We start from the raw sequence: 26,166 nt of genomic DNA, 5'->3' as shown, positions 1-26,166 counted from the left end.
CAGAGGTGGGTGACTGACGGGGCTGCCTAAATGTGACTTTGAGCATATAGTGGCAACAGAAGACCATGTTCTTGTATGAAGAGATTTGCTGCAATGTTTGTGGTTTGTTCTCAGGTGGTTCAGGGGGACAAATGTGTGCCTGTCTCTGTGTGTCTTATCTCTATAATGTGTGTCTCTGTGTGTCTGTGTGTGGATGTCCACCTGTGTCTGTGACTCTGAGTGTCTGTGTGTGTCTATGACTCCACGTCTGTATTTGTCTTAACTCTGTATCTCTGTATATCTGCATATGTGTTGTGTGTGTGTTTGTGTGTGAATGTGTGTCTATGTGCTTGTGTGTTTCTGTTTATGTGTCTATATGTGTGTCTGTCAGTGACCCTGTGTGTGTCTGTGTGTATCCCTTTGTGTGTGTCTGAAAAAACTCCATCAATTAAACTATCATGCACAAGAAAATACAGGGTACATTGCAATTCAGAAATAAGCAAAAAAACCCAAACAAACAAAAATCATTCCTAGAATGAAATAGAGCATCACTGTGCCATTGGAAGAGTTTGTTTTTACAGGAGATTTGGAAGTGACTTTAGAGGCAACTGGAGAGAACAGATGCTTCTAGCCAGGTGTGGTGGTTGCACCTGTAATGCTAGCACTCAGAAGACTGAAGCAGGAAGGACTCAAGTTCAAGTGTTACATAGCAAGACCTGTCTCAGAAAAACAGAGACAATTTAAAGCTGTATCAACTCTCTGAGAATGTCAACTATGGCATACTCGTACCATGGAATACTAGGCAACAGAAAGATGGGAAAAGTGTGTGTGTGTGTGTACATGAATATATATATAAAGAACCAGGCTAGTGGAAAAAGCCAAAGCAAGCTATTACATGCACTCTAATTCCTATTTGTGGAAAGAAATCACATGTGTGCAGACACACACGCAAGTACGTCTCCCCACACAGGCCTGATTGCGTGTAGAGAGCTCCTGAAAAGAAGGGAACTATGGGCCTCGTATGCGAACCCCGGTGAGGGTCTGGGAGAGTCACACATCCCATATGTCACCAACGACAGCATGTGTGTTTCCGAAGCTGTGTGCTTAAATTACTTTTGCAATGAAAGCAAACTCAGCAGGTACTAGGTTTCTAACAATGGGAGCAGGTTCAGTATTCATCTCTTTGCTTTCTATGGGTTTTTCTTTTCAACATCGTACTTCTCTACAACAGGAAAATGAAACTGGGGCAACTCATTTCGTGGCCTAATCATTTCATTTTAGTTTATGCATTCAAGTTTATAATCAACTTGTAATAGACTCACTTTCTGACCCTTCCAGATTTAGCTCTTCAAAAGTGCCCAGGAGGTGGTGTCCATGTGCCTACCTCTAACCCTGGCCCTCTGCTCCCTGGAGCAGCTACCCTTCTGCTCAGAGGGTTGGGGAGAGAAGGATGACATACCTTAAACACTACGCCATGTGCTATGTACACCTAGGAAAAGCCCAACTTACCTCAGTTGGGTTTCTTTCCTGAAAGATAATTCTCAGTTAACCTCTTCACACCCACTGCTCTTGGCTGGGAAGTGAGCGGCAGGAAGCCCTTAGCCCATACCTGTCTTTCTGGTTCTGACTGAAAAGTGCATTAGCTCAGTTAGCCAGAAACACGCACATAGCCACATCTGCTCAGTGTAGACCATCACAGATTCCTCTGGCCACGTGACTCTACACTTTCCAACGAAAAGTACTCTTGAAAAACAACCCCCCATCCCATCCAAACCACCCCACAAAGCAGACAAGGCCCGGAGGGAGCCCACGGAGGGAGCCTATATCCTGGCCTTTCCTCTGGAGGGACCCTGCTGGCCTCTCCCGGTGGAGGTCCCTGGTTCTCCCAAGACATGAGACATTGGTGAAAACACAGGCCTGGCCACGCTACCCACGCCCAACCCTAACCATCACTCATCACCTGCTGATTTTACTCACACCAGACACCACCTGAAGAAAACTGTGTCCAAAGCCATCATCCGGAACAGGGGCAACTGTCCCCAGCCATCCCTCATGAGGAACCTGGGCGTGCAGGGCTGCTGTAGCTCCAGGCCTCCTCTGTGCTGACGCGATTCACTGAAGGGTGACGCGCGGACCAAAGGGAACAGGTAGGTGGTGGCAGGAGACCTTCAGCTGGATTTCTCAGGGACTTGTTCCAACAGAGACTGATTTTAAAGCTCTAGAGAGACTACAACCTTGCCTGGGGTGTTAAATGCAGAGTTTTGGCTGCATATCAAAGGACCCCACACTGTCATGTCTCCACCGCAAGACGTGAACACATCTGACAACAGATGAGCTGCCCCCACCCTGGCTGACGGGACAGCAGGGGTGCTAGCCGTTGAAACACATGTCTAGGAGGCAGAAAGAGAGATGAAGGTTCATAACCACTGGTTAGTGGTGTTTGAGTCAGTGAGTAGACGGCCTTAGTTTTGTGACAGAATAAAATACACCATGGTCCAGAGACTATGTGCATCCACTGTATTTGGAGGGGCGAGTGTGGCAAACCCGAGGCAAAGTCAACAATGCACAAGGTTGCAGTGAGAGTCAGGAAAAATATCCTCACAGGACAGACAATGTATTTTATATAGCAAATGGGGTTCTGAAACTGGGAGGGGAGCACTTCAAACTTAATTATGGCCCTCAAGTGCAGACCGCACACATACACCTATGGGAGGCTACGCGCTCGCGGGTGGACACTATGGATGCCCTCTGGGAGGGGAAATGGCAGAAACGCTTTACTTCTCCTCCGTGGACAGGCGGTAGAGGGCCGCGCCCAAGTCCTCCAATCTGTCCTTGTGCTCCAGGTCCTGGTACAAGCCCTGCGGAATGGTGTCCAGGCCATACAGCAACCCGAACAGGCAGCCGGCAATCGCCCCGGTGGCTCCGCTCTCACCTGAAATGGAACACACAGCAGGTGTCCCAGCGGGCTCCGTACTAACCGTGCCCATCTCTAAGACCCTCGGGGCTCACTGCTGCAGCAGTGAAGGTGAAGCCTTTACCAAACCCACCCTGCCCCTCAGACATTTCCCTTGTCCCTCCAAATGTGGAGGAGAGACAGGGGAGCCAGGAGCCTGAGGGCTGTGGGTCCAGCCTTCTACTTGTGGGGCCAAGCCTTACCGTGTAGACACTTTTCTGACCCAGTAGCCTCACACTACTTTTCTACTTAGGTCTTTGTTTCAGTCAACCACAAGCCTGGTTCTACTTCTCAGAATCGAGGGGGGACTGTGCTGGCCTTGTGCTCCTGCAGATGGCATGGTCTATAAAGTCTGTGAGATGAGGATGGTGGAGTACACATTTAGCTGAGATCTCTAGGATTCACAGAGTCCTAGACTCCACATCTCCATGGCTGGAAACCTGGAATCCTTGGAACTGCCTGGGTTTTACACACACACACACACACCCTTCTGCATGGTCTCCCCACCCCATGAATGTCTCCCCACATGGACTCACACCTCCCCATGAATCAATGGATTCCTCCCAAGAAGGACTCTCAACTTTACAGGTTCTCCCCTACACTGATTCCTGCCCGATGACCTCCTCAACCCAAGGGTGTTCTCTACACATAGCTCCTCACGTGGGTTTCCCGGAGGAGAGCAAGCAGGGCCTGTTTGGGTTGCTCTATGTTGTAGAGAACAGTAGATTAAGGCTGTGCCTATCCTTGAGTTACTCTTTTTCATAAAGCAGTAGTTTTGACCTAAGCTATTCCATTTTGAGTATTAGTGACAAAGTAGAATGACTCCACATCTTGTTTACACAAGTAAACAAGCACCATCTGCCAGCACACCATGAGACACAAACTGATAAATCATTTATTTGTGCCAATGAACAATCAAATATGTGAATATATCAAATCATATCAGAAACCCCAGACACATGAGCTTATCAATCACACCAGATGTAACCTCCTCCCCCGGGACCATAAAAGAAGTAGCACTCCAAGATTGAGACGTAGCAGGCACACTGACCCATCACCTGGTCACCTCTCATAAGTCTTGGTCAGGAAAATTGCCAAAGTAAAGGACCTCTGTCTGCTTCTGTCCCCAGACTCCAGGTCAAGTGCATTTTCTCCTGGCTGTGACACACAGCTCACTTCAAGCGCACTCTGATGCCTGTCAACCAGACCTGCATTTGTCAATGTGCCTTCAACAGCTCTGAGCCTGCAGTTCACAGAACTTATCTGGTCCCCTGCCGAGACTTTTCCTTGTGTCTGTGTCACCCTCTGCCTGTGCCTCCAGCACAGCCCCCTGCAGAGCCCTGCAGCTTCTTTAATCCTTTCTTAGCATTCTGTAACCTCCATGTTGGTCCTGTGTGAAGTGAATGTGGGATCTAAGGGTTAATATTAGTAATTGAAGTTGGAATAAAAGAACCTGCTTGGCAATGGCTCGTGGCTCTCAAGTGGCAGCAGTAGTACTTGGCAAATTAATGCCAACAGAATTGATGTTGATTGTGGATTTATTCTTGCCGGATGAATTCTGACATTGTGGTCAGGAATAAGTCTGTTAGTCATTGTTTCTGATATGGGTGCTGGTCCTGGGAGAGGCCTGAACACAGACATCCAAGGACTTCAAGGAGGATGAGGAGCTGCCACAGGCTGCGAGTTTCTTTCTCTCGTTCCATCAAAGCCTGTTCCCAGGATGGCTCAGACACCAGCTGCTCACTGGGGGAGGTAAGGCCTTCCCACTTTAACTTCACTGTGACAGCAGTGAACTGGCCGCAAACAGCTCTGGCCACACACCCACAGAAATGCATTTGCACAGCGATGACTTCTCCTGTAGGCTCTGCCAACTGCCCCTGTTCACTCTGACTCCTTTGGCTACACCTGACTCCTCGTAGCTGCTCTCTAGCTGCTCTCTTCTCCCATCTCACAGCGTCCTCGAGCTGTCTGGACCCACAATACTCTTCATTCACTCTGTGCCTACAGCTTGCAGTGAGGAAGGGACACAGTTGCCTGCATTGCTTCCTTCCATCTACCCAGGATGCTCTAGTCCAGGCCCTTGATGGGCTCTGCCATGTTACCCTGTCCACTCCCCTCTGCCCTCTTCTTGCTGGCCAGACCCCTCCAGAAGTCCACAGCTGGGCCCTGAGCAGAGTCAGCACCTCCAGCTGTGGACATATTGCCTCTAAGTAGGGGAACCATGCACCACCCTAATGTCAGTGGCCTATGGTTTATCTTGCTCCAGGCACAGAGGCTGGCATCTGCTCTCACCACTTGGTTTTGCATCCAGCAATCCCATGGGATGTGTGCTACCAAGAGAAAATGGGCCTCAGGAAAAGAACCAAATGGGCCTTGGCCTGGGACCTTTGACTGCAAAGGTGGAACACACTGTCAGCTCAAGGAGAACTGCTGGCTCTGAACAGGCTGCAGCAAGGGAGAGGACCCCCTGCAATCCAGTCACTCCGAATGCTACTGTCCTCCCGACTGGCCAAGCACAAAACCTCCAGCTCTGCACCTGAAACTAAACTTGCAGCCTGTGTGATGTCCATGCACGTGCTGTAATCAGAGCCCTCCAGAGATGGAGAAGGACCTATGTTCTGGGGTCTCCCGCCCCTTGTCTATGGCTCCAGAATCCCTGAGAAGTGCTTGAGAAGGTGAGGGGTGCTGCTGCCTGGAAGCCTGACACTGCAGAGAAGGAAACTCACCTCCATGGAACATGGCCCGGTGGCACAGCTCAGCCCAGCTGCTCCCAGCTGCAAGGAGGGCATCATAGGCTATCATGGGGGCGTCGTGGCCTCGCCGTCCCCCTCGGCCTTCTGAGCTCCACTTCTTGTAGGTCTGAAGAGAGCCACAGGTCAGTGTGCGTCAGCCCAAGATCCTGCCCAGTTCCCTTGGGCCGCCCGTCCCTCCAAGCCATCCATTCTCTGCACACTGGCTGGGTGTCACAGTGTGCAGGCACATGCCCTGGCCAGAGCCAGACTTACCTTGTCTCTCTCCTCTGCATCATAGTTGTCAGGAAAGGTGGCTTTATTTTCCGTGTCTTTGCTGATTTTTCTCTCCTCCAAATAAAACTGCCATTTAGCTTCAAAGTAAAACCAGTGCTCCTGGTACTCTAAATGCAAGCACAGGGTAAGTGGGCTGATGGCACCCAGTAGGGTGGAAACAGGACAGAGAACCTGCACCCAGACAGCTGTGCCAGAAATAGGGGAATGCTGACATGTAAGGAAGATGGAGCTCGGACGAGACAGCAGTTCTAGAATTGCTTAACCACATTCTAAAACCACGCAGGGATTGCAGTATTTTAAGTGCATGCTCTGGAAGATTCTGAACCTATAAGCCACACCCCCAGGTCTTTTGCTTTTTAGTTTGTTTTTCAGATAAGGTCATGGTAACTTTGTCTGGGCTGGCCTCGAGCCATGATACGCCTACCTCTGCCTTCTTAGTAGTTGGGAATCACAGGCGTGTGACACCACGCCCAGCTGGAGAACACTTTGAAGACAGCCGCTGTCAGCTCAGAGGAACAAAAATAAACTAAGTGAGGTGCCAACTCTGTCCTGCAATTGGGAGGCTCACTGGATGGTCAAGCCACATGAGGATGGATGGCTACTCAAGGAGGTGAGGTGGCTGGGACACCCGGCCTCCATCTCTTTAGGCACAGTGTCTAGTGCTGTGACCAAGTGGGTGTTGGCATGTGTGTCCTTGTCAAGTTGCTCTGGAACCCTTCAGGCATTGTAGAGGTGACCCTGAAGTAGCTCTTGGCTCTGTCTCAATATGGCAGCCTCACACTGTTTTGGAGGAGCAGCAGCGCTGGCCCTGCTCTCATCTCCTTCCCCTTCCTCCCCAGGACATCCTGATGACTTATTTTAGAAAGAGTGGCACAAGGGGGTGGGGGGGGGAAAGGAGGGGGCGGAGGTTGGGGGGGAGAAGTTGCCCAAACAATGTATGCACATATGAATAAACAAATAAAAAATAAAAATAAATAAATTTATGTATATGTAAAAAAAAAGAAAGATTGGCACAGGATGCAGAAGTGTATTGATTGGACTGACTGAGGCCTGAGAGCTGGGACACTCTGCAGTGCTGGACACTTGTCCTGCAGCACACACCCTTCTTAGACCTGAGGGTGGCCCCCACGGGAGAGGTGATCCTCCAGAGGACTTGGTCACCTGGGAGCACATGCAGTTTCCTGGCTTGCCTCTTGGCTCCTGCATCTGGCCAACCTCATGGCACTCTTGAGTCAAGGCCAGCTGGGGCACACTTTGACCCCTGCTCATCCAAACCATCAGAGTGGCAGGACCCCCAGGGACCTCTGATTGACAGGCTAATTAACATGTTACTTATATACAAAATGGTAAGAGGTTTTAGGTTAATGGGGGCAGATGAAAACCCTGGGAGCAAATGACCTCAGTGGGTGCGGGTCTCTGGGATCATGGTGTGGGGGTCAGCACAGACCACACTGGGCAGTGTGGAATGCAGCGTTGCCCCCTTGCTCCTCTACAGAAATGAATTCCTTCTCTATTGCACTAGATGCCTGGTCAGTGTGGAAATTTAAGTAGGAGCCCAAAAGCTGTGGTCAGAGGCAGGGGGGGGTGAGGGGGTGGCAGCCTCTGCAGAGACCCTGGGGTTCTGGGGAAGAAGCTACTGACATAGCTCTGGCACCACTCTGAGCAGTGACTGCCCTCTGCCAGGTGAAGATCTCCTGCCTCACCTGATGTACATACTGACAGAGGCAATTGTCCAGGTTGTGCCTCTGGGCGAACACACCTGTAGCTGCTGCGGACAGGTGGAGGAACTGAGCTTGAGTCTAAGCGATGTGTATTGGGTGTGAGCTGAGATCAGCCTCTTTCTAGGTGCAGCGCATCTAGAGCAGGCTGGAGAGGGAAGCCAGGCTCACCTGCCATGTGCCGGATGGTCTTCCTGCAGTACTCCTCAGCCAGCGGGACCACCTTCAGCATGTCTCTCCCCCACTGCACGAGCGGCTTTCCTTGCACTGCATAAGAGGCAAACAGGGCGGTGCACAGGGACCCCAGGAAGCCTAGGAGGCAGCAAGAAAGACAGACAGCTGTCACCTGGGCCATCAGCTTTCTCAGACCATGTCCAGCTTTGTGTGTTCTGAGCCCTGCCTCCCCTCTGTACAAAGGGTGGGACGCCCACCCTCACAGGGCTGCTGTAGTGACACAATGAGTCTAAGCAGGGGAGCATCCAGCACAGGCCAGGCTGCTCCTCAGAGCGCAGCTACCCACAGAACAGATGCCCACCAGTGGCTTTGGGACCCTCCTAGGGGCTTGACGATGAGGTGTTTCAGGCCAGGGAACAAACACTAGCAGAAGCAAGCACCAGCTGTGAAACCGGGGCTCCGCTTGTCCTGATCACCTGCACTCACTGCTTCCCCGATGGGCCTCTTGGCCCGATGCTCCTGGAGGAACGTGCACTGTTAAAAAATCATGACACACAGGCTGTGGGCGAGGCCATGGCAGAGGGCTTGTCTAGCAAGTGCAAGAATGTGGGTTTCATCTCCCGCGTGGCAAAGAGAAAAATGTAAATAAACACATAAATAAAAACTGTGGCACCTGCTGTTAAAGGTGGTTTGAAAATGTAAAAGGGAGGAGAATTAGGGGCACTGTTCAGCCATGTTGGTCCTCGCCTAGAAATGCATAGGTTCTTTGACCATTAAACATGTGAAGGGGACATTTTTCAAATAAGAACAGGACATGCATTTGGAAGTGTTTTAGAAATACAAGCTCTCAACCCAGATTCTTATCGTAGTTATAAACCTTACGTTGTTCACAAATGTTCAGCATTTCTGGGTTTGAAGTTTTAATTTACTTCTGGTTGAAGCACTTAGGTAGCAGGGCAAGTGCAGCACTGACTACTCTCCATCTCTCTATGACTTTGCCCACTGTCTGTGTCCCAGGTCTTCCTCAGAAAGCTAAAGACAAAATGCTAAGGACAGCTGGGTTTGTGTGGGGAATTCCCCGAAGGATGGCCTCTCAGTGAGCACTGCTGCTCACTGCAGTACTACTCTCTGGTGCTTTCTAGGAGGGGACAAGTGTCTCTTTTGCTTCCCACGTCAGGACAGACAAGGAAAGGTGTTTGTGAAAGAAGACAGTCCCCAGAGGCTGTGTGTGCAGCCAGCAATAGCCTAGCCCAAGGTATGGGCTGATGCGGGTGGAAGGGTTTTGAATTGCTATTCCCTGTTTTAAAATGAGCTGATGGAGTCACCTCCTCATGGCCTTCCTGAGTCGCATTCCAGGGCCAGGTGCTGGGGCCCAGCCCAGCCTGTGCTCTGTGAGGAGGCTTCCCTTGATGCTGGCTGTGGGTTGGAGAAATCCTAGAACCTGTGGCTACATTGTCAGTCCACGCAGAAGCCAGTGTTAAAGGCGCTACTTATCACCCAACTCAGGCCATCCTCATACAACCCAGTAACTGGGTGTGATTGCCACTGTCACCATTGTCCTGTGGTCCACAAGGAGACTCAAGCATGGCTGGGGTCCACCCTCACCCCAGCCCATGTGGCCAGACCTGGCACCTGCTCTCCACAGCCCCAGGAGAACCTGCTACAGCTGGATGACCTGTCACCATCTGACAGTGCCGTATCAGCCTCACCCCCAGGCAGCCCCAGACCGGCTTCACCACGTGGCCTGTGCCTTTCTGTTCTTTTGTTGTGACATGAACAACATCAGAACCAATGAGCTTTCCCTCACACAATGTCTTCAAGGTCACCATGCTTAATGTCAATTCTGCTTTCAGGTGAAAAACAGACCTTAAGTGAAGGTGAGGATTAAGACACGACCTCACTCCTCACAACAGAGCTGACGGGACACCGCTGATGTCTACTCCAGTGCTTGGGGGCTGGGCTCACGCAGGAGCATCCAGCAAGCCTTGTTCTGTTCAGAACGTCATGACGACGTCATTCATGTAGGGCCCGCACCTGTCTGGGGCCTGGTTACCTGTGGGGTGGTTGTGGGTCATGCGGCCACACTCAATGCTGACTTCAATAAGGGTCTCCAGCCGCTCTGGCTTCCAGTACCTCATGCCGATGCACATGGCTTTTGTCGAAGCTCCAAATCCAGAGCCTGTGTAGAAAATGAACAGGTGAATTCAGACTTCCGCTCCAATAAGCCCACCTCCAGCAATTTGGCATTCATTAATAATTTTTAAAGTACCAAAACTTATGTGATAACACGTTCATCAGAACGTCGCTTAAATGAGTGACAATAGACAAGCTGCCCAAATGCCTGACAAGGGAAAAGAGATTCAATAAGTCAGGCTGCAAGGGTTTTGGGAAGTTATTTAGTCACTAGAAGCTGACTTTTCGATGGCTTGGGGACAAGTTCATAATACCCTCTCACTCAGGAAAAAATGTAAAGACAGTCGTATTTATGGTTGTGCTTTCGATCAGATTTGCCTTTCCTTTTTAAAAGCAGTGTTGTTGAGTCATAACTGAGATGCAGGAAAGTGGCACAGCTTCAAAGCTCCTGCCATGAGTGTCCACGGGGGGCAGGGCAAATGCAAATGCATTTTCTAGTCTTGCACAAGGGGGTCATACAGAGCTGCTCTCATGTTGCCTGGCTTCTGCCACTCGGCCAGCTATCTTGAGATGCACCCATGTCTCTTTTATCCCTTTTGGATACATCACAACAGCTTTACCCTTTTACCTGTTCATGGGCCTGCTTCCACTTTGGGGTTATTATAAATGGAGGTGCTACGAACACGAGTGATCAGACCTTTGTGTGGACCTTTGTGTGCTTTCTTTTCTCTTGGGTGATAGCTCGTAGGGTGCATCTAGATCATATGGTACTGAATGTTTAACTTTGTGTGTGCATGTGTGCGTGTGTGTGTGTGTGTGTGTGTGCATGTGTGCGTGCTTGTGGAGGTGGGGTGGACCCAGGGCCTCCAGCAGGCCACTGAGCAGCACCCCAGCCTCAAATGTTTAACTTTTTAAGGAGCTGCCACATTGGTTTACAAAGCAGCTGTGCCATTTAACCTGCACCAGCAGCACCTCCTCCTCCTGACAGCACGTGCCACGGCCAGTCATTTAGTTTCCACCATTCTGTCAGGTGAATGTATTTGTATTTTTTAAATCACAAATGCTGCTGAGCAGATTCTGTGGTGTTTGACACCCATATGTCCCCTTTGTGAAATGTCTGAAAGTTCTGCCTGTTTTGTCATGGGTTGTGGTATTTTATCATCACTCTGGTCTCATGTCCTCCACCAGGTGCCTGCTCACACTCTTCCCCTGTTGGGCGGCCTTCTGTTCCTGCGAGTGTCTGAGAGAGTGATGAAGTGAGGGCAGTCCTCCTCTTGGATCTTCTGGAGACATTTTTTCCTCAAATGTTTGGTGGGATTCTCCAGTGCAGACTTGGAACCTGGAGTTTTCTTTGTAGTTTCTTGTAAGATACAGGACCATTCAGGCTGATGGTTTACTCTCAAGCAAGAATTGGTACTGTGTCATTTAAGGAATTTGTCCATTTCATCTATTAAATTTGTTGCTACAAACTTGCTAATAATATTCACTTTTTCTTTTATCCTTCCTTCCTTCCTTCCTTCCTTCCTCGCTCTTTCCTTCCCTTCCTCCCTTCCTCCCTTAGATGGGGTCTTGCTATTTTACCTAGGCTGGCCTTGAACTCTTCTTCTCTTTTTAATTTCTGTAAACTCTGTAGTGGCCTCACTTCTCCCATTGTTGATAGTGGTAACTGATGTTTTCCTCTTTTTTTTTCCTGGCCTATCTAGCTAGAGAATTATGTTCTGGCCTTGTTAAAGAACCAGCTTTTATCTGGATGCACCTGTAGTCCCAGCAATTCAGGGGGCAAAGAAGGAAGGACTGCATGGACCCAGGGGCTCCAGGGGTTCGCTGGGCAACACAGTGAGCAAAACCCAAAAGAAAAGAGTTTTGATTTAGCTGATTTTCTGTCATTGACCATTGCTGTGACCTTTGTGACCTTCATGTTTCCTTTCTTCTTCTTCTTTTAAGGTTTAATTTGTTATTTTCTAGGGTTTTTTTTTTTTCCGTGTTATCGAGGTTTGAACTCAGGGCCTCGCACTTGTTAGGCAGGAGCTCTACCATTTGAGCTGTACCCCCAACACCCTGCTTTCTAGTTCCTTAAAGCTAAAATTGAAGTAATTGCTTTAAGACACAAATATTGAAGTCTTTGCTCACAATTGTGGATTTATCTGTTCCTTCTTCTGCATGTCGGTTTTTGCTTCACACATTTGGAAGGGCTGTTGTTAGGTTCTTAGGGGTGTAGGTTTGTCTTGTCCTGTCCCGCTGATGAACTGGATGCAAGCTCATCGTGACGGAAACTGCTCTCTCCACTCCTGGGATAGTCTGCTTCAAAGTCTGCTGGGGTGTTATTGACACGGCCCTCTAGCTTTCTTTGGCTCAGCATTGGTGTGGTATGTCTCCTTCATCTTTTTATTGTTAAACTTGGTGTCTTTGTATTTAATGTACACTTCCTGTGAGTCAGGACTTGATTCCTTACCCAGTCTGAGAGCTACTTGGGGTCTTCAGACCCTTTCCAAATGATGTTACCACCAAAACCGCAGGACTTAAGTATATTACTTTCTTTGCTTCATCTGTGATTTGTTCCATTTCCCTATTTTCTGCCTTGTTGTAGGGTTCATTGCATACATCTTCAGCTTTTTATAGTCTGCCTTCAGATGTCATCCTACCACTTCACACAGGCACAAGACAACACTGTACATGCACAGCAGCTGAGAGGGACATGGGCCAAGAAGCTCATGGGCTAACGTCAGAGGTAGGGTGCTGGGGTGATCTGTCTGTATTTTCTGAATGTTCTAGAATGAAGATGTTGACTTAGAAATAATTCATTCTCAGTTTGAGATGTACTTAATATGGAACCTCAGGTCTCTAGAAGCAATGTTGGCTGTGAGAATTGAGCCTGGGCCATGGATCACCATCTGGCCACACTGTTACCTCAGGTGCCAGGCTCAACATGGGTCTTGGTAGGGGCAGATCACATCCACACCATAGCACTGGGCAGCCACCATGGTTACTCCGCCAGCCCCTTTCTGCTCTGAGGCTCTGCACAGAGGGCGGGGGCTTTCTCTGACTCCCTGATTTCTTCTTCCTATGGATTACGACAAGAGTTTCTGGGCCTGAATAACATAGGTTTTCAGCTGGAAATATGAAAGGGCCGATTGAGCTAAGTGGCCAGGAACACACACGAGGAAGCCACTACAAAGACCCAGGAAGGCTAGTAATGACGTTAAAGGCAGTTTTGACACGTTGTTAAAAATCAGAACACCCAGTTCAGGAAATATAATGGCTATGGCTTTGGGAACAGTCTTGTGGGATGATAGGCCGGCATGTTTCATGACCGATAAATCTAGTGTCCTGCACCAGCGACCCCTTTTGCTCTCTGTGTTTGACATTTTGTTCTCTGTTGTGCCTGAGATTAACAGGACACATGCTCGGCAAGGACTGTACCATTGAGCTACATCTTCAGCCCTGGGAAAATATTTTTATATGGACAAAAACCAGAACACAGAAAAACGAAAACATCCATTTAGAAAGGAGGGAAAGAATATGCAAAAAAAAAAAATTAAAGTCAAAAAGGAAAATTTAACTGAGTATTTGATGATGTCAAAAATTGCTTTAGATATGATGACGCTGTGCTTATGCTTTAAAGGACTTCTCATCTAGCATTATGTAGGAAAGAGTTATGGGTGAAGTGGTGTGATATTCAGCTGTGTTCTAAGTTGATCTTAGTGGGGGGCAGAGCAGCAAGCGGGAGCACAATGAAACGAGGGCTAGGAGAAGGCCCAGTGGGGGATAGTGGGTACCACAAGGACAGGGAGAGACTGCAGATTTGCCTCTGTGCCCTCCGCTGCCCCTAGCAGAGGACTTGGCACAAGCTGCTGGCTTGATGTCTAAGGGCTGACATGTAACTAAACGGGGCCAGCAATTGTGTTCTCTGCATGTGATTGAATGTCCCATAATGAAAGCTTCCAACATTTTAAAAATTACGAAGTGAATAACATTCAGATAAGGATTTAGATATAACTGCAGTAGGAAACTGGAACCGTCTGAGAAACTGTTGGTCAGGGATTGTCTTAAACATTGTGCGAGCGTGCGAGACGGTAATTGGAGTGAATGTAAACTTAACAAGTCTTACAATGCTCATACCGAGTAGACCACATCAAAGTAAGTCAGCCAGCTCGAGAGTTCCTGCTCCTGAGGCAGCAGAATGCAAAGAGCAAGTTAGTAGCAATAGAAGTAACAGGGGCAGTGGTGCAGCAAAGGAGCTTTCTGGGGGTGCAGGACACTCTGCTTCTATTGATCCTTCCCTGTAGGGTGGACAGAGGGAGCATTACCACTCTAGTAAAAAAGAAAAATGAGCGGTCAGTGATCATTGTTCATTATCACAAAGCACTATCAGAAGTTAGAATAGAAACCATGTTATCTGATTCTAAGCTGTGCTATTAGAAAAGTGTGTTTAAATTGGGTTTCTATTGTAAGAGTTATACAGTTACAGGGTCAAGAAAAGGAATAAAAGTGTTTGAAATGAAACTAATATAAAAATTCAAGAACTTCCTGCTGTGGTTTAGATCTGAAATGTCCCCCGAAAGCTCCTGTGTTGAAGACTTGGTCCCCAATGCAGAAGTGAAGACTCTGACCTCATTAATGACTCATTGATGGAGTCAGAGCTTACAGGTCTATCGGGAGCACTCTCTCTCTCTCTCTCTCTCTCTCTCTCCTTCCTAACCATGAGCTGAGTGGCTCTGCTCTACAACATACCCCTTGCCCTGATTGCTTTGCCTGAGCAGAAGCTTAGGAATGATGGAGCCAGTGACTGTGGACTGAAACCTCTGAGCCTGTAAGCCAAAACAAAACATTTCTCCTTTAGTTTGGTTTTCTCATGTATTCTGTCATGGCAACAAAAAGCTAATGCGCTCCCCTAAGGCTTGTAACGGTTCACCATCGTCCTTCCAGAAGCTTCCTGCACACACACAAGCTGTGAGCTCTCCCCATCCACATCTTTCAGAAAACACGGCTGAGATGGAGCCTCATGCACTGGTTGGCATCTTGCATTCTCAACCATAAAGAGCTTTCTATGTCTCAGCACATAATCCATTTTGTTCTTTTAAACAGCTGCGTAGTATTCTACCGTAAGGCTGTTCCAAGCCAACTTTCCCACTGTGCAGCTGAGGGACACTCAGCTGTTGACATACAAAGGACAATGCAAAGAGCATCTTCTATAAACATCCTGCTTACTTGCGTTAGAATATCATCATTATGGGTCCTTGAAACTTCTGGAAGCAGAGTTTCCAGATCAAAGGGCATGTCCATTTAATAATTTTGACATATAATGACATATTTCCCTCTCAAGAGGCTGTGTCAGCTTTGCCCTGAACAATAGGATGCTTGCTCTGTATGCCTTCTTGTGCCACAGAGGAGCTAGCCCTGAGGCCTTCATGGTTCGTAGCCAGTCTGCACCTGCCCAACTGCCCCTCCCTAAGGACAGCAGTCCACACCTGCCCACACTGCCCCTTCTAAGAGAGCAGTCTACACCTGCCCACACTGGCCCTCCCTAAGGACAGCAGTCTACACCTGCCCACACTGCCCCTTCTAAGAGGAGTAGTCTGCACCTGCCCACACTGCCCCTTCTAAGAGAGCAGTCTACAGCTGCCCAACTGCCCCTCCCTAAGGACAGCAGTCTACACCTGCCCACACTGCCCCTTCTAAGAGGAGCAGTCTACAGCTGCCCACACTACCACTGTCAGTGCACCCAGTTTGTTTTCTTTTGAACTCCTTGGTCCTACTTATGTCTGCCACTTTTTCAGAGAGTGTCCTTCATCTCAGGTCTCCAGGCTGAGCCACCCCTTGTTTCTGTGAAGGCTGAGTCCAGGTTCACAGCCTGACAGGGCTTCAGGGAAGGAATCATAGAGCAGTGAGTGGTCCGACAGTGATGGCACCAGCAGCACAGTCTGTCGGCCCCACTTTCCCTTCAGGGTAGAAGGAGAGGATGGTGTCACCCTTAGACAAGGGACACAGGGCCAGGAGGGGAGGGAGGCTCCTCAGAGGCAGAGGCTGGGGCTGCCTCACCACGAAAGAGAAGCATATGGAACCTGCACCCAGATGGAGCAACCTCTCCTGAGCGAAATGCAGCTTTAAGGCAATGCAGCCGAATATAGTCCTCAAAGTAAGAGGAATGGACGACAAAACCACACTGGGGGAGCCCAGTGCCACGTGGACCTTTAAGCAGACGCTCAAGTGGGCAGGGCTGGCTGACAAGGGACACTCATCCAGGCACGCTGGGAATGCTGTGATGAGTGGCGGGACAGGTGGCCAGCGCCTGCAGGGTCCCTAGTGGCAGCTCTTAGACAGGCAGGGCTCCCTGACCCTTTTCACTGAAGGGCGTGTGCCAGGCCAGGAGGTAGTTATCCGGCTTCAGCTGCGAGCACCCCTCGATAGTGGCTGGATCTGGCCGATGTTCCAGAAGCTTCTCTATGGTCTCCACGTAGCACCTCACCATTTCACGGTACAGATCATCCAGGCACCAGTAGTCTGGGGAAGAAGGGCAGAAAGCAGAGGTCAGCACAGACTATATGAGTTGGGGAAGTGCGACGACAGGCTCTAGTTAGCAGGGACACTTGTGCACTCAGGGAAGCAGAAGAAGGTGACCCATCGCACCACTGCTGCCTGATGCATTTAATGTGCAGTTTGCTTTAGGTCTTATTCAGACCCCAGACCTACAGGTGGTTGTCATGCCTGTTGTGATCTCACCTGAGAATCTAGGCAAAACCCACAGCTCTCATTTTCCACTGACAGTTCTGTCCGTGTGAGAATAAAATGGAGCCAAAATCTACCTGCTCAGCAATGGAGATTATCTTCCTTGGAAGTTCTGGCCCCACTCCGGCTCCTGCAGGAAACCTGTGCACTGCGTGCCTACTACTGTCAAACTGTGCCCCTGACCTCCTGATGCACATTTTGGGAACAAGTATAGGGTCAAGACCCCTAAAGGTCACGGGGTACAGAGGACACCCATCCTGGGCTAGCATTGTGCCTGGATCACATGTGTGTCAGGTGGCCAAGGACAATCCTGCCCAAAACATCAGGTCCTAACTTACCATTTTGTTATAGATAAAGCTTAGTGAGGTGATGTCTTGCCCACGGCCAGAGCCAGTCAATGGACTCTGATTGCAAAGCCAGAGCCTCTTTGGTTATTAAATTAATTCACAGTTTGGACAACACAGGCCACACATGCTGACACTAGAGTCCAAGGTGCCTGGCCACTCAAGAGAATAAGCCATGGTCATGGGAGGCCTGAACCTGGTGAGGCAAGCTGTTTCACAGCCAGCAATGTGTTCTTATTCTGTGCTAAAACTGCTCTCAGGGGAGAAGCCGCCATCAGGAGATACTGCTGTCCCCTTTTTCGTGGCGAAGGGTGGCCCACCTTTGAGGTGTGGGGGCAGGACTGGCTAGAGGAGGGTGGAAGGTAGTGAGGGCAGGTGGTGACCACTTGCTTCAGGGAAGAACCCAGAGACCTTAGGGCTCAGTTAGAGCCTGGCTCAGGCTGAGTCACTGGAGCTAGTGTTCCAGCATGTATGGCTCCAAGAGGGTCAGGAGAGGCACCTGACAGTCTACCCTACAGGGTGCAAAACCTGGAGAAAGAGCCGTTCCTCAACCCAATTTGTAGAACCCTCTGGGGCGGGGGGCAATCCTGGGGCACAGTCCACACAACCATCTCTGAATGACTGTGTGCCCAGCTCTAAGTTGGACAGGAGAGAGGATGGGCAGGACCTTGTTTGGGAGGAGTGAGTACTGTGTGTCCTAGGAGGGCTGCAGGAAGGAGATGAGCTTCCCAGTGCACAGACCCTGCACAGGCTATGGGCCTGTCTGGGCTGTCTGGAGCCCAAGTTCTGGTGCTTTCTCACCAGTGGTGTCTGCTACAGGCCTTCTTCCATCCAGCCTGGCCAATCAGCCTGGCCCTTCTCAGGTCCTCTAAAATTACTTTTATTCTTGGATCATATACCATGACATCTCTGTATTTAACTGCAGTTGAGCTTTTTAAAGCAAACAACTTCATAGAAACAGAATGGCAACAAAGCACCTACTCTTTTCTTTTTTCTTTTTAATTTTATTTTACCATTTGAGCCGAATCTTTTCAAGTTAGAATGTGAACTAGAAACAGGTTTTCAAAGCTGCTGATCCTTAGGGCTGCTTTGTTTTGATGCAGCTACTAGATTCATTTTCCCTACCTTCCCTTTTAGCCTCCTGAAAGATAAGTCAGTTTAGTAAACTGTCTTTATGGCTCCCAACTAATGTCAAGATAAAGAGAAGGCATCCAAGAGCAGTGGCTCATACCTATAATCCTAGCTACTTGGAAGGCAGAGATTTTGAGGATCACATTTTGAGGCCAGCTGGCACAAAAGTTAGACCCCCATCTCAATCCATAAGCCAGGTGTGGTGGCACACACCTGTGATTCCAATTACATAGGAAGCTGTAGGTAGGAGAATCGAGGTCCAAGGCCAGTTCTGGGGAAAAAATGTGGGATCCTATCTGAAATAAAACTAAAGCAAAAAAAGGCTGGGGGTGTGGATTCAAGTGGTAGAGTGCCTGCCTAGCAAGTATGAGGCCCTGAGTTCAACTCCCAGTACGCCACTCACTCCTAAAAAAAGGCAAAGTACCAGAGTCAGGATTCCTTGCAATAACACACCAGCTGATTTCAAATATTTCTGTTCAGTCTAACTCTGCTCAGGGAGCCCCTGCGAGAGGAGGCAAGTCAGGCCCCCCGCCAACCTCTCCTCCCACAAGCTACTCAGCTTGGCCCCAAAAGGTGGAGGTGCTGACCCTCAGAAGGGTAAGACCCTTTAGAGACCTGAGCCTCCCTTGTGCTCGCTTCACACGTGTCTGTTCAGCCCTCGCAAGCACCAGAGGCATTAAGCCTCGGGAAGTGAGCACCTCACCAGCATCCAGCTCAACCATGGCAAGCTGAATGTGGAGCTGCACAGCTGGGCCCTATAGCCAGTGGTCCCGGGGTGAATGGCTCCCAAGGCCAGGCACTTAGCACGCGCTTACTGGATGCTGATGGAGCAGCATGGCCAAGGTGTGCCGGCGGCTCTCGGCTCACGCACACACTTCTGATGGGTCTTGAAGGATTTTGGACGTGACCACGTGGATGCCACATGGCTGCCCCTGACTGCACTGTGCCCACTGTTGCTGCAGAGCTATAGCTTTACCGACTCACGAGTGATGCTTGCTTAGATGTGTGGAGTGGTTCCACCTTGTAAATTCTGCCTGTATTAGAGAGCAGGCTGAAGAGCCACTGCACACTGCAATCATGGCCACATGACCTTAGGAACTCGGGAGAGCACGTAAGAACCCTGCATTGAGTTCCTGTCCACACTGGCACCCATGTGGTTGTATGGCACTGGACAAGTCAATCAGCCTTTCTGTGCGTCTGTCCCTCACCTGCACATTGACAGCTCTGAAGTCACCGTTCAGGGGAGTGAGAACCCCTGGGATAACATATGTGAGGCAGGCAGGAAGTGCTTGGTAGACTCCATTAGTACACAGTCCCAAGGGGCCCTGCAATGGGCTACAACTGTTAAAGAAAGGTAATTGGGCTGTTTGGAAATTATACAAAATTTCTTGTGATCCACAAATAAAGAGGCATGACAGGGCTCTGGACACACATGGTGACTGGCTTCACCTGCAGCAAATTCACTTCCTCCTTAAAGACAAGGTGACAAAAGGTCCTTGACCTAATATGTGTGCAGACTTCGATTCAGGGAGGACTGTGCCCTGTTATCTAATCTCAGATACTCTGTGTCATCATCCAGGGCCACCTGTGCCAGGCACTCTCCAGGGTAGCCCCAGAGCCAGACACGGCCTGCAGGAGTGCCGTAGAGATGAGCACGCACGGTGTGCACACAGCATCAGATGAAGGAAGCAGCTTTCAAAAGTAAGTACCAATTGTGTACGGCTGTAACAAACTGGTTTTGTCTCAAAAGCCAGCTATCTGGCAGGTTGTTTGCTGGGGGTGAGCACATTACAGCGCTAGGCTGCTGAAGTACTATTTTAGTATTGTTGGTTGTCAAGGTAAAGGCACATAAATCTGCCTGAAAATATCAGAAGCAGGAACTATGTGGATTTGATGATTGTGTAGACTCAGAAAGGCGCTTCACCACCTCCCACAGCTGGGACACTATATCTTATCTGCGTGTTCAGCTCTTGATAGTTATTTAGGGAACAGTCAATGCATTCCTATACAATGACAGCAGAAGCAGGAAATATTTGGATTTGATGATTGTGTAGACTCAGAAAGATGCTTCACCACTTCCAAAGCTGTGACACCTTATCTTATCGACATGCTTCAGCTCGCTTGTTATTTAGGGACATGGCATTGATGGCATTCCTGTACAATGACCACAGAACTAAACTGAGCGTGTTCGCACAGACAGATGGAATGGCGGAGTGAGTGAAACCTGTTGGCTTGATAGCTGCCTTTGGACCTTGGCTTTGCAAAGACAGAATAACAGCCACAGGATTTCAGAGACCACAGCATGTATAGGGAAAAAAAAAAAAAGCTGCACTATGTGCACCATCTGTTTCTCTGAAATTCACGTCAAAAACCAAAAAACTGTTGTCCTAAAATCAATCTGCTCCTCAAAAAAATAGATGAAGAAACTTTGTTCCTCCAACATCTATTGGTTCTGCATTTTCTTAGAACACACTTAGGTGTAAGCAATGTCCAATTGAACTGTTTGGCAGATATTTCAACCTTAATTCCCAAACAACATTATCTCATTTGGTCCAAATTTCAAACTAGTTTTTGACACCCAACACGTGAAAGCCACTGTGTAGAAGTAGAATCCAGTTCTCTGCAAAGCAAGTAAAGCTGTCCCCCAAATGCACCGCAGGGAACACGACCTGCTGCCTGACTTGCAAAGGGACACTAGTGCACATTAAATCGCCACTTTTAGCAGTGGTATCAGGTAGCACTGTGACTCGTGGATGCACCACCTTCAGGCTGAGAATGTGAGCAGGCAGCTGCACCGCGTCCCCATGGTCCCAGCCCACCCTGAGCCAAGCGTGCCTGCGCCCGTACCTGTGATGAGGGCCTCCGCCGTTGCCATGTGCATGATGGTGTTACCACTCACTGGCCACTTTGCAGGCGAGAGCACGAGGTGGTCCAGGCCTCCGGCCTTCTGTAGCTGCTGGTGGAGGGAGCCTGGGGTGCTGCTCTCCCAGCTGACTTTCCCACAGCCGAGAGCATCACCCACGCCCCCCAACAGCATCGCTGTCTTGAACTTTTCCATCTTCCTGCCCTGCCTTTGTCCTTCCCTGGCCGCCCTCAGCCCACCCTCTGACACTTACACGGTCATTGTATCACTGTCCAGAGTCCTCCAAATGGCTAGACGCTGCTTTCCTGCCTCAGCAGGTGGCACCAATGAGAAAGGGCTCTGAGCACCCCACGTGGGAGGCATCTGGACAGCACTGGTTTTACAGCAAAGGAGCCTGCTGGCCTCAGTCCACATCCAGAACCGCCTCAGAGCACTAGAGCCCTGGTTCTCAAGTGTCCTTGACGGAGTGCACCCCGCTGTGGGACAGCAGTGTTGTGTGTGTGGAAATAGGAGCAGGCCTATGGTGGGCCTGCAGGGGCTGCTCCAGACCCGGCCCCCAACCCCAAGTCTTCTTTGTCCAATTGTTCTGTTCTTCCCATGTACCCCAAGCAGTTGGTCACTCATCTGTCTTGGCTCTATGGCTCCGTCTTGCTTAGAAATTTCAAAATAATAGCATCTATCTTGCTACATGCTAAAGTAACTTCTCTGGAAACTTCTAATCCAGTATGGCCTTTTGTGTCTGGCCTCTTTCACTTGGTATGAGATTCATCTAGTTGCAGTTTTACCTTTAGAAAACTTGCGTTTTATTTTCTGATTATAAAATTGTGAGGGGTGGGGGTACAACTAAGTGGTAGAGCACTTGCCTAATGTATGTGAGGCCCTGGATTTGAGCTCGGGAAAAACAACAAAAAAACCCAATGAAATAAAATGCTGTGATAGGAAACTTAAAATGTGCAGTGTAAAGGGCTCAATGTTTCCCACCATCCAATGTTCAACAGAAGGCTCCAGTGCTAGACTGTGAAGTGGTGAAGTGTCTCAGTGGAGTCAGGCTGCCCCACCCAGAGTTTCATGGACAGAAAATACCCCTGCCTGCCTTCAGGACAACTCAAAACCATGAGCATGGGGTGGTGCAGAATGTGTACCAGGCCTCCTAGTTTGACGTTAGTAAGAACCACCTCCCCGCCCCACCCCAGCAGACACCAGGCTGCCGGCTCTCCCCTTCTACCCTCCTGGGACTTGTCTGTCATACCCAGAAGTGGAATGCACCCGATAAGAACAAGATGCAGCAAGATGGTAAAATGCCCTTAAACAAATAAATACTATACCACCAGCACTTGTTAAATTGAGGTTCTTCCAGCCAGCACAATTGTAAGATTCCAAAACAAAGCCCTTCTAAGCCAGAAGGTATGCAAGTCCTGTCTAAATGAAACGCAGGCAAGCAGAGTCAGCAGGGACAGCTCGTCACCCGCCTCACAGAGTTGGGCACAAGTGTCTCGTCGATGAGGACACAACAATGCAAGGCTGACTTCTTGACTCCTGCACAGTGGGAAATGTTGAGGATATCTGGGAACAAGCCACAAATATTAGAAGCAAGCAAGCTCACTCATTTGTCTATTCAGTAAGGCTGTACCAGGAACAGCAGACAGCAAAATCTGCAGGAGGGTTCACTCTTTCTCCCATGCTGGAAGCCTGAAGTCAGAAAGTAACACTTTAACACGAAGTGCACTGTTACTCAGGCAGACAAGGGAGGGCAATGTCTATGCTAGAAAATCTTGGCAAGCACTTGAATAACATCTGGCTAATTCGTTTTCAACCTACCCATCACTGTATTAGTGTATTCCAGCATGTAGTTCTCATAGACTCTTCAAAAAAAAAAAAAAAAAAGCTGGATAACTCACTTTTATTCTTGCAGCCTTGTACCAGAAGATAATTTAATAACTAGTCAACTGTTTTCACAGATGATTTATAAAAAACTTTAATCCTTAAGTTTTACATTAATATCTTACACCTCCAAGTTTTATCGCTCTCCTTCAAGTCTGAAGAATAAATTTCCCAAGTTTCACTGATATAACAGCTACTGTGAAGTCCTGCATTCTTATGAGATTTAACAACAGCCAGTATCAAACTGGCCTGAATCCTGACTGTGCTCCTGGCTCAGGATACCTACAGTAAGTTTGAGTCCACACTAAGACTCAAAATTAAAGATAAAAACTTTGACAGCAGATCAAAAATTAACCATAAAATTTTACCACATTTCAACTGGATTATGGTGTTTTATCCAATGAAGCTCCCAAAATGCTCGTAACTATGAACTAATTGCAAATAACCTAATGTAGGATTTTTAAACAAGTTTGCCCGGTGTTTCAACATTATTACAGTATTAATATATTATTTTCAAAATGCTATTCACATTGCACTTTTCTTCTAGGCTGGGCCAATGTCTTCTGTGACAAGACACTAAAACTGTGGAATAAAAAACATCCTAAAATTAACTGGCAGCATCATTACCAAAATCCTCCAGGATTCTGTGAGATTTGATTCTTTAGATACAGTTTTAAAGTTACTTACAGAGGGACTATAAAACAAAAAACCCTCATTTAATGGCCCCTCAAAGACAAAAGAGAATTTTAAACAAATTATGTTTCCTGCTTTAATAAAAACTAAAAATTTCCAGTATCTAAATCAATAATCAGAAGCTATTAACTTTGATATGGCTATGTCTGTCGGCAGGTCCCCTCAGAACCCTTCTAAGCTTTTATAATCAGAAGATTTTAATTGACTGTGTACAAGAATCAAATTAGGTAAAGAAAAACTTATTTTGAAAAAATAACATCACTTCTCAATATGCTTGACATAAAGGAGCTGTTCACTTTTCATTTGTGTTCCGTGAAGACATGACTGAAATATGCACGATGGTTTATTCCCAAGTGGTCCACTACAAACTCATCTGGAATGTTTGACTGGGGTTCTGATTCCATTTGGACCCTACTCTCCTTCACTGTTTGGAGCTGGTTTTGGTTTCAGCATCTTATTAAGAATAGTTGTCATCTCTTTTCCTACATCAAAATTTCTGCACTGCTCATATAGCTTTGAAATAATCCTGATTATTTCCAAAATCTTCTCCATATCCATGGGAAGCTCAGCAAACCATTGTCTGGCACCTTTGCTGTATGATGCAGGCTTCACACATGGAAGCTAAAGCTGTCATGAAAGGATACAGTTCTGTAGGCATCATTCACAATCCTTCATGCAAGGGGAAGCAACACGTATGTCTTCTTGACCCATGTCCTGCACAAACTGGAGCAAAGGTCTATAAGGATGGCATACTATCAAGCAACAGTCCCTTATTTCTAAAAGACAGAACTCACATCTAATATATGACTCATCCTATAAGGAAATTCCTTTGGAAAGACATATGAAAATCTAGTTTTAAATACAGAAGTAGCAGCTGAAATCAATCCTGTATTTGAGACTAATCCAAATTCCTCTTACTTTGCATGTCAAAAATACACATGTAGGAACCATTAATATAGGCTCTATACTTTTCAGAGAATACCTGGCATAGAATCTCTTGAAATACACCGTAGCAGTGACAAGAACTTGTCTTAAGGTGTTCACATATTGCTTAGGTGAAATTTGCAAAGCACATGTGTAACTTCCAACTCTCTTCTCTGAGTCCTTTTGGCACTCTTGCTGTTGTTTGGTAGCCCTGGGGTTTGAACTCAAGGCCTCACACTTGCCAGCAGGCACAATTTACTCTTGTCACTCTGCCAGCCCTTTTGGCACTCCTTCAAACATCTTGTTTACCCAAAATCCACTGTAAATATGAGCTCTGACAAAAGTTTTCTGCTATGAAACAAAACTCTCCCTTATAAAAAAGCACCAGTTAGAGGAGCGGCCCACAGAGCAACCACAGACATAGTTGGGTAACCATACTTCTGGATCAAATCAGCTCGGCTCTCCCCACAGATTCCTCTGTAAGTTATGTATATTGTGAAGCCCGTAATTTCTCACTTGCACTGCAGAGAAAGAAACCTAAGTGACTGGGACTGTCTGTGAGAGACATGCCTATTTACCTGGGAGGCAGGTCGGATACAATGTAGGCAAGGGGTCTGCTTGCTACTTGCTAAAAACTGGAGCTTACTGTGGACCCAGGAGAAAGACTGGGGCTTGACACTGAGGGGCAAGTGTCTATACAACCAAGAATAAAGGACACCATAACATCAGGGAAAATAATTTATTTTAGTGTTCCTGAGGTTCTCAACATCTTTATAACATGCACAACTCAAATGTAAATAATGAAGAAAAAAAAGTGCAATTCTTTGAAGAACCTTTGTCCAATTACTAATGTTTTGGAATTGACTAGCAATCTGTTTTAAATCTTAAATACTGAGTTAGACTTAAAGAAGGTGATGGCCCAGTTCCTTTACAGATGTGCAGCAGAGCTGAGAAAGGCCATGCAACTTGCCCTGACTCATGTCCTCTCACAGGGAGGGGCTGGCCCTGAGGTCTGGTCTTCCTCTCCAGTCAGCACCCCTCCTGTCCTCTGTGGGATTCCTATTAGGAGTGTCAAGAGTACATGTCATTGCAGGGGACACACGGCTCACAGCTGTTTTGTACAGCCAGCCAGAGCATTTCCTATCCTCGGAAGCCACCCCAACGGCATGTTTGGGGACACTTTCTATGTTCAGGCATTGGAGACGCCCCGTCTTGGAGCAGGCCTAGCCTGTCTGCTCCAGGCTGAGTTTCAGGTGGGGCAGCAAGGCACGCTTGTGACGCCAAGTCTTGGCAAGTGTGAGGTAGGGTCAGCACAGTGATGTTCAAAAACAGCAAGCAGCATCCAGGCCCTCCATGCCTGTGTGCAAGAGTGGGTCCTTGATCAGGCAAATACCATAAATCAGGCCAAAATACGGTGTAGACAGACTGCAGTTTGCAAACGAGATGAAAGTTCTGGGTGAGGATTTTTATGATTTATGTTTTTGCTTCCAAATGCATATGGCTACACAAACAGCTGGACACTGGGCACTGTGGATATCAGACAGGTGAAAGAAAACAGTGCATTTGATTCTTAAATCTGTAATTCATCACTTGAAAAGAAAATGTCCTTTTAAGTATGATA

General features: G+C 48.1%; 1 protein-coding gene and 1 pseudogene across 1 annotated transcript; both read right to left on the bottom strand.

Moving 5' to 3' along the window:
* Window positions 1–2,473: 2,473 nt before the first annotated feature.
* Adprhl1 (ADP-ribosylhydrolase like 1) lies at window positions 2,474–21,382 on the bottom strand. Its single transcript, XM_020164498.2, has 7 exons — window positions 21,032–21,382; window positions 16,320–16,484; window positions 9,904–10,029; window positions 7,848–7,988; window positions 5,938–6,065; window positions 5,659–5,791; window positions 2,474–2,911 (listed from the first exon to the last, which is right to left on the bottom strand). Exons 1-7 carry the CDS (start codon window positions 21,240–21,242, stop codon window positions 2,754–2,756), a joined length of 1,062 nt encoding a protein of 353 aa, XP_020020087.2. The 5' UTR covers window positions 21,243–21,382; the 3' UTR covers window positions 2,474–2,753.
* A 911-nt stretch (window positions 21,383–22,293) lies between these two features.
* On the bottom strand, window positions 22,294–25,847 carry LOC109686938 (cyclin-C pseudogene; annotated as a pseudogene).
* Between the last annotated feature and the right edge of the window lie 319 nt (window positions 25,848–26,166).

The sequence above is a fragment of the Castor canadensis genome, chromosome 10 (assembly GCF_047511655.1).
Source record: "Castor canadensis chromosome 10, mCasCan1.hap1v2, whole genome shotgun sequence".
In the NCBI taxonomy this organism is placed as follows: domain Eukaryota; kingdom Metazoa; phylum Chordata; class Mammalia; order Rodentia; family Castoridae; genus Castor; species Castor canadensis.
Note: the sequence above shows the minus strand (reverse complement) of the source record. Positions and strands in the feature narration are given on the sequence as shown.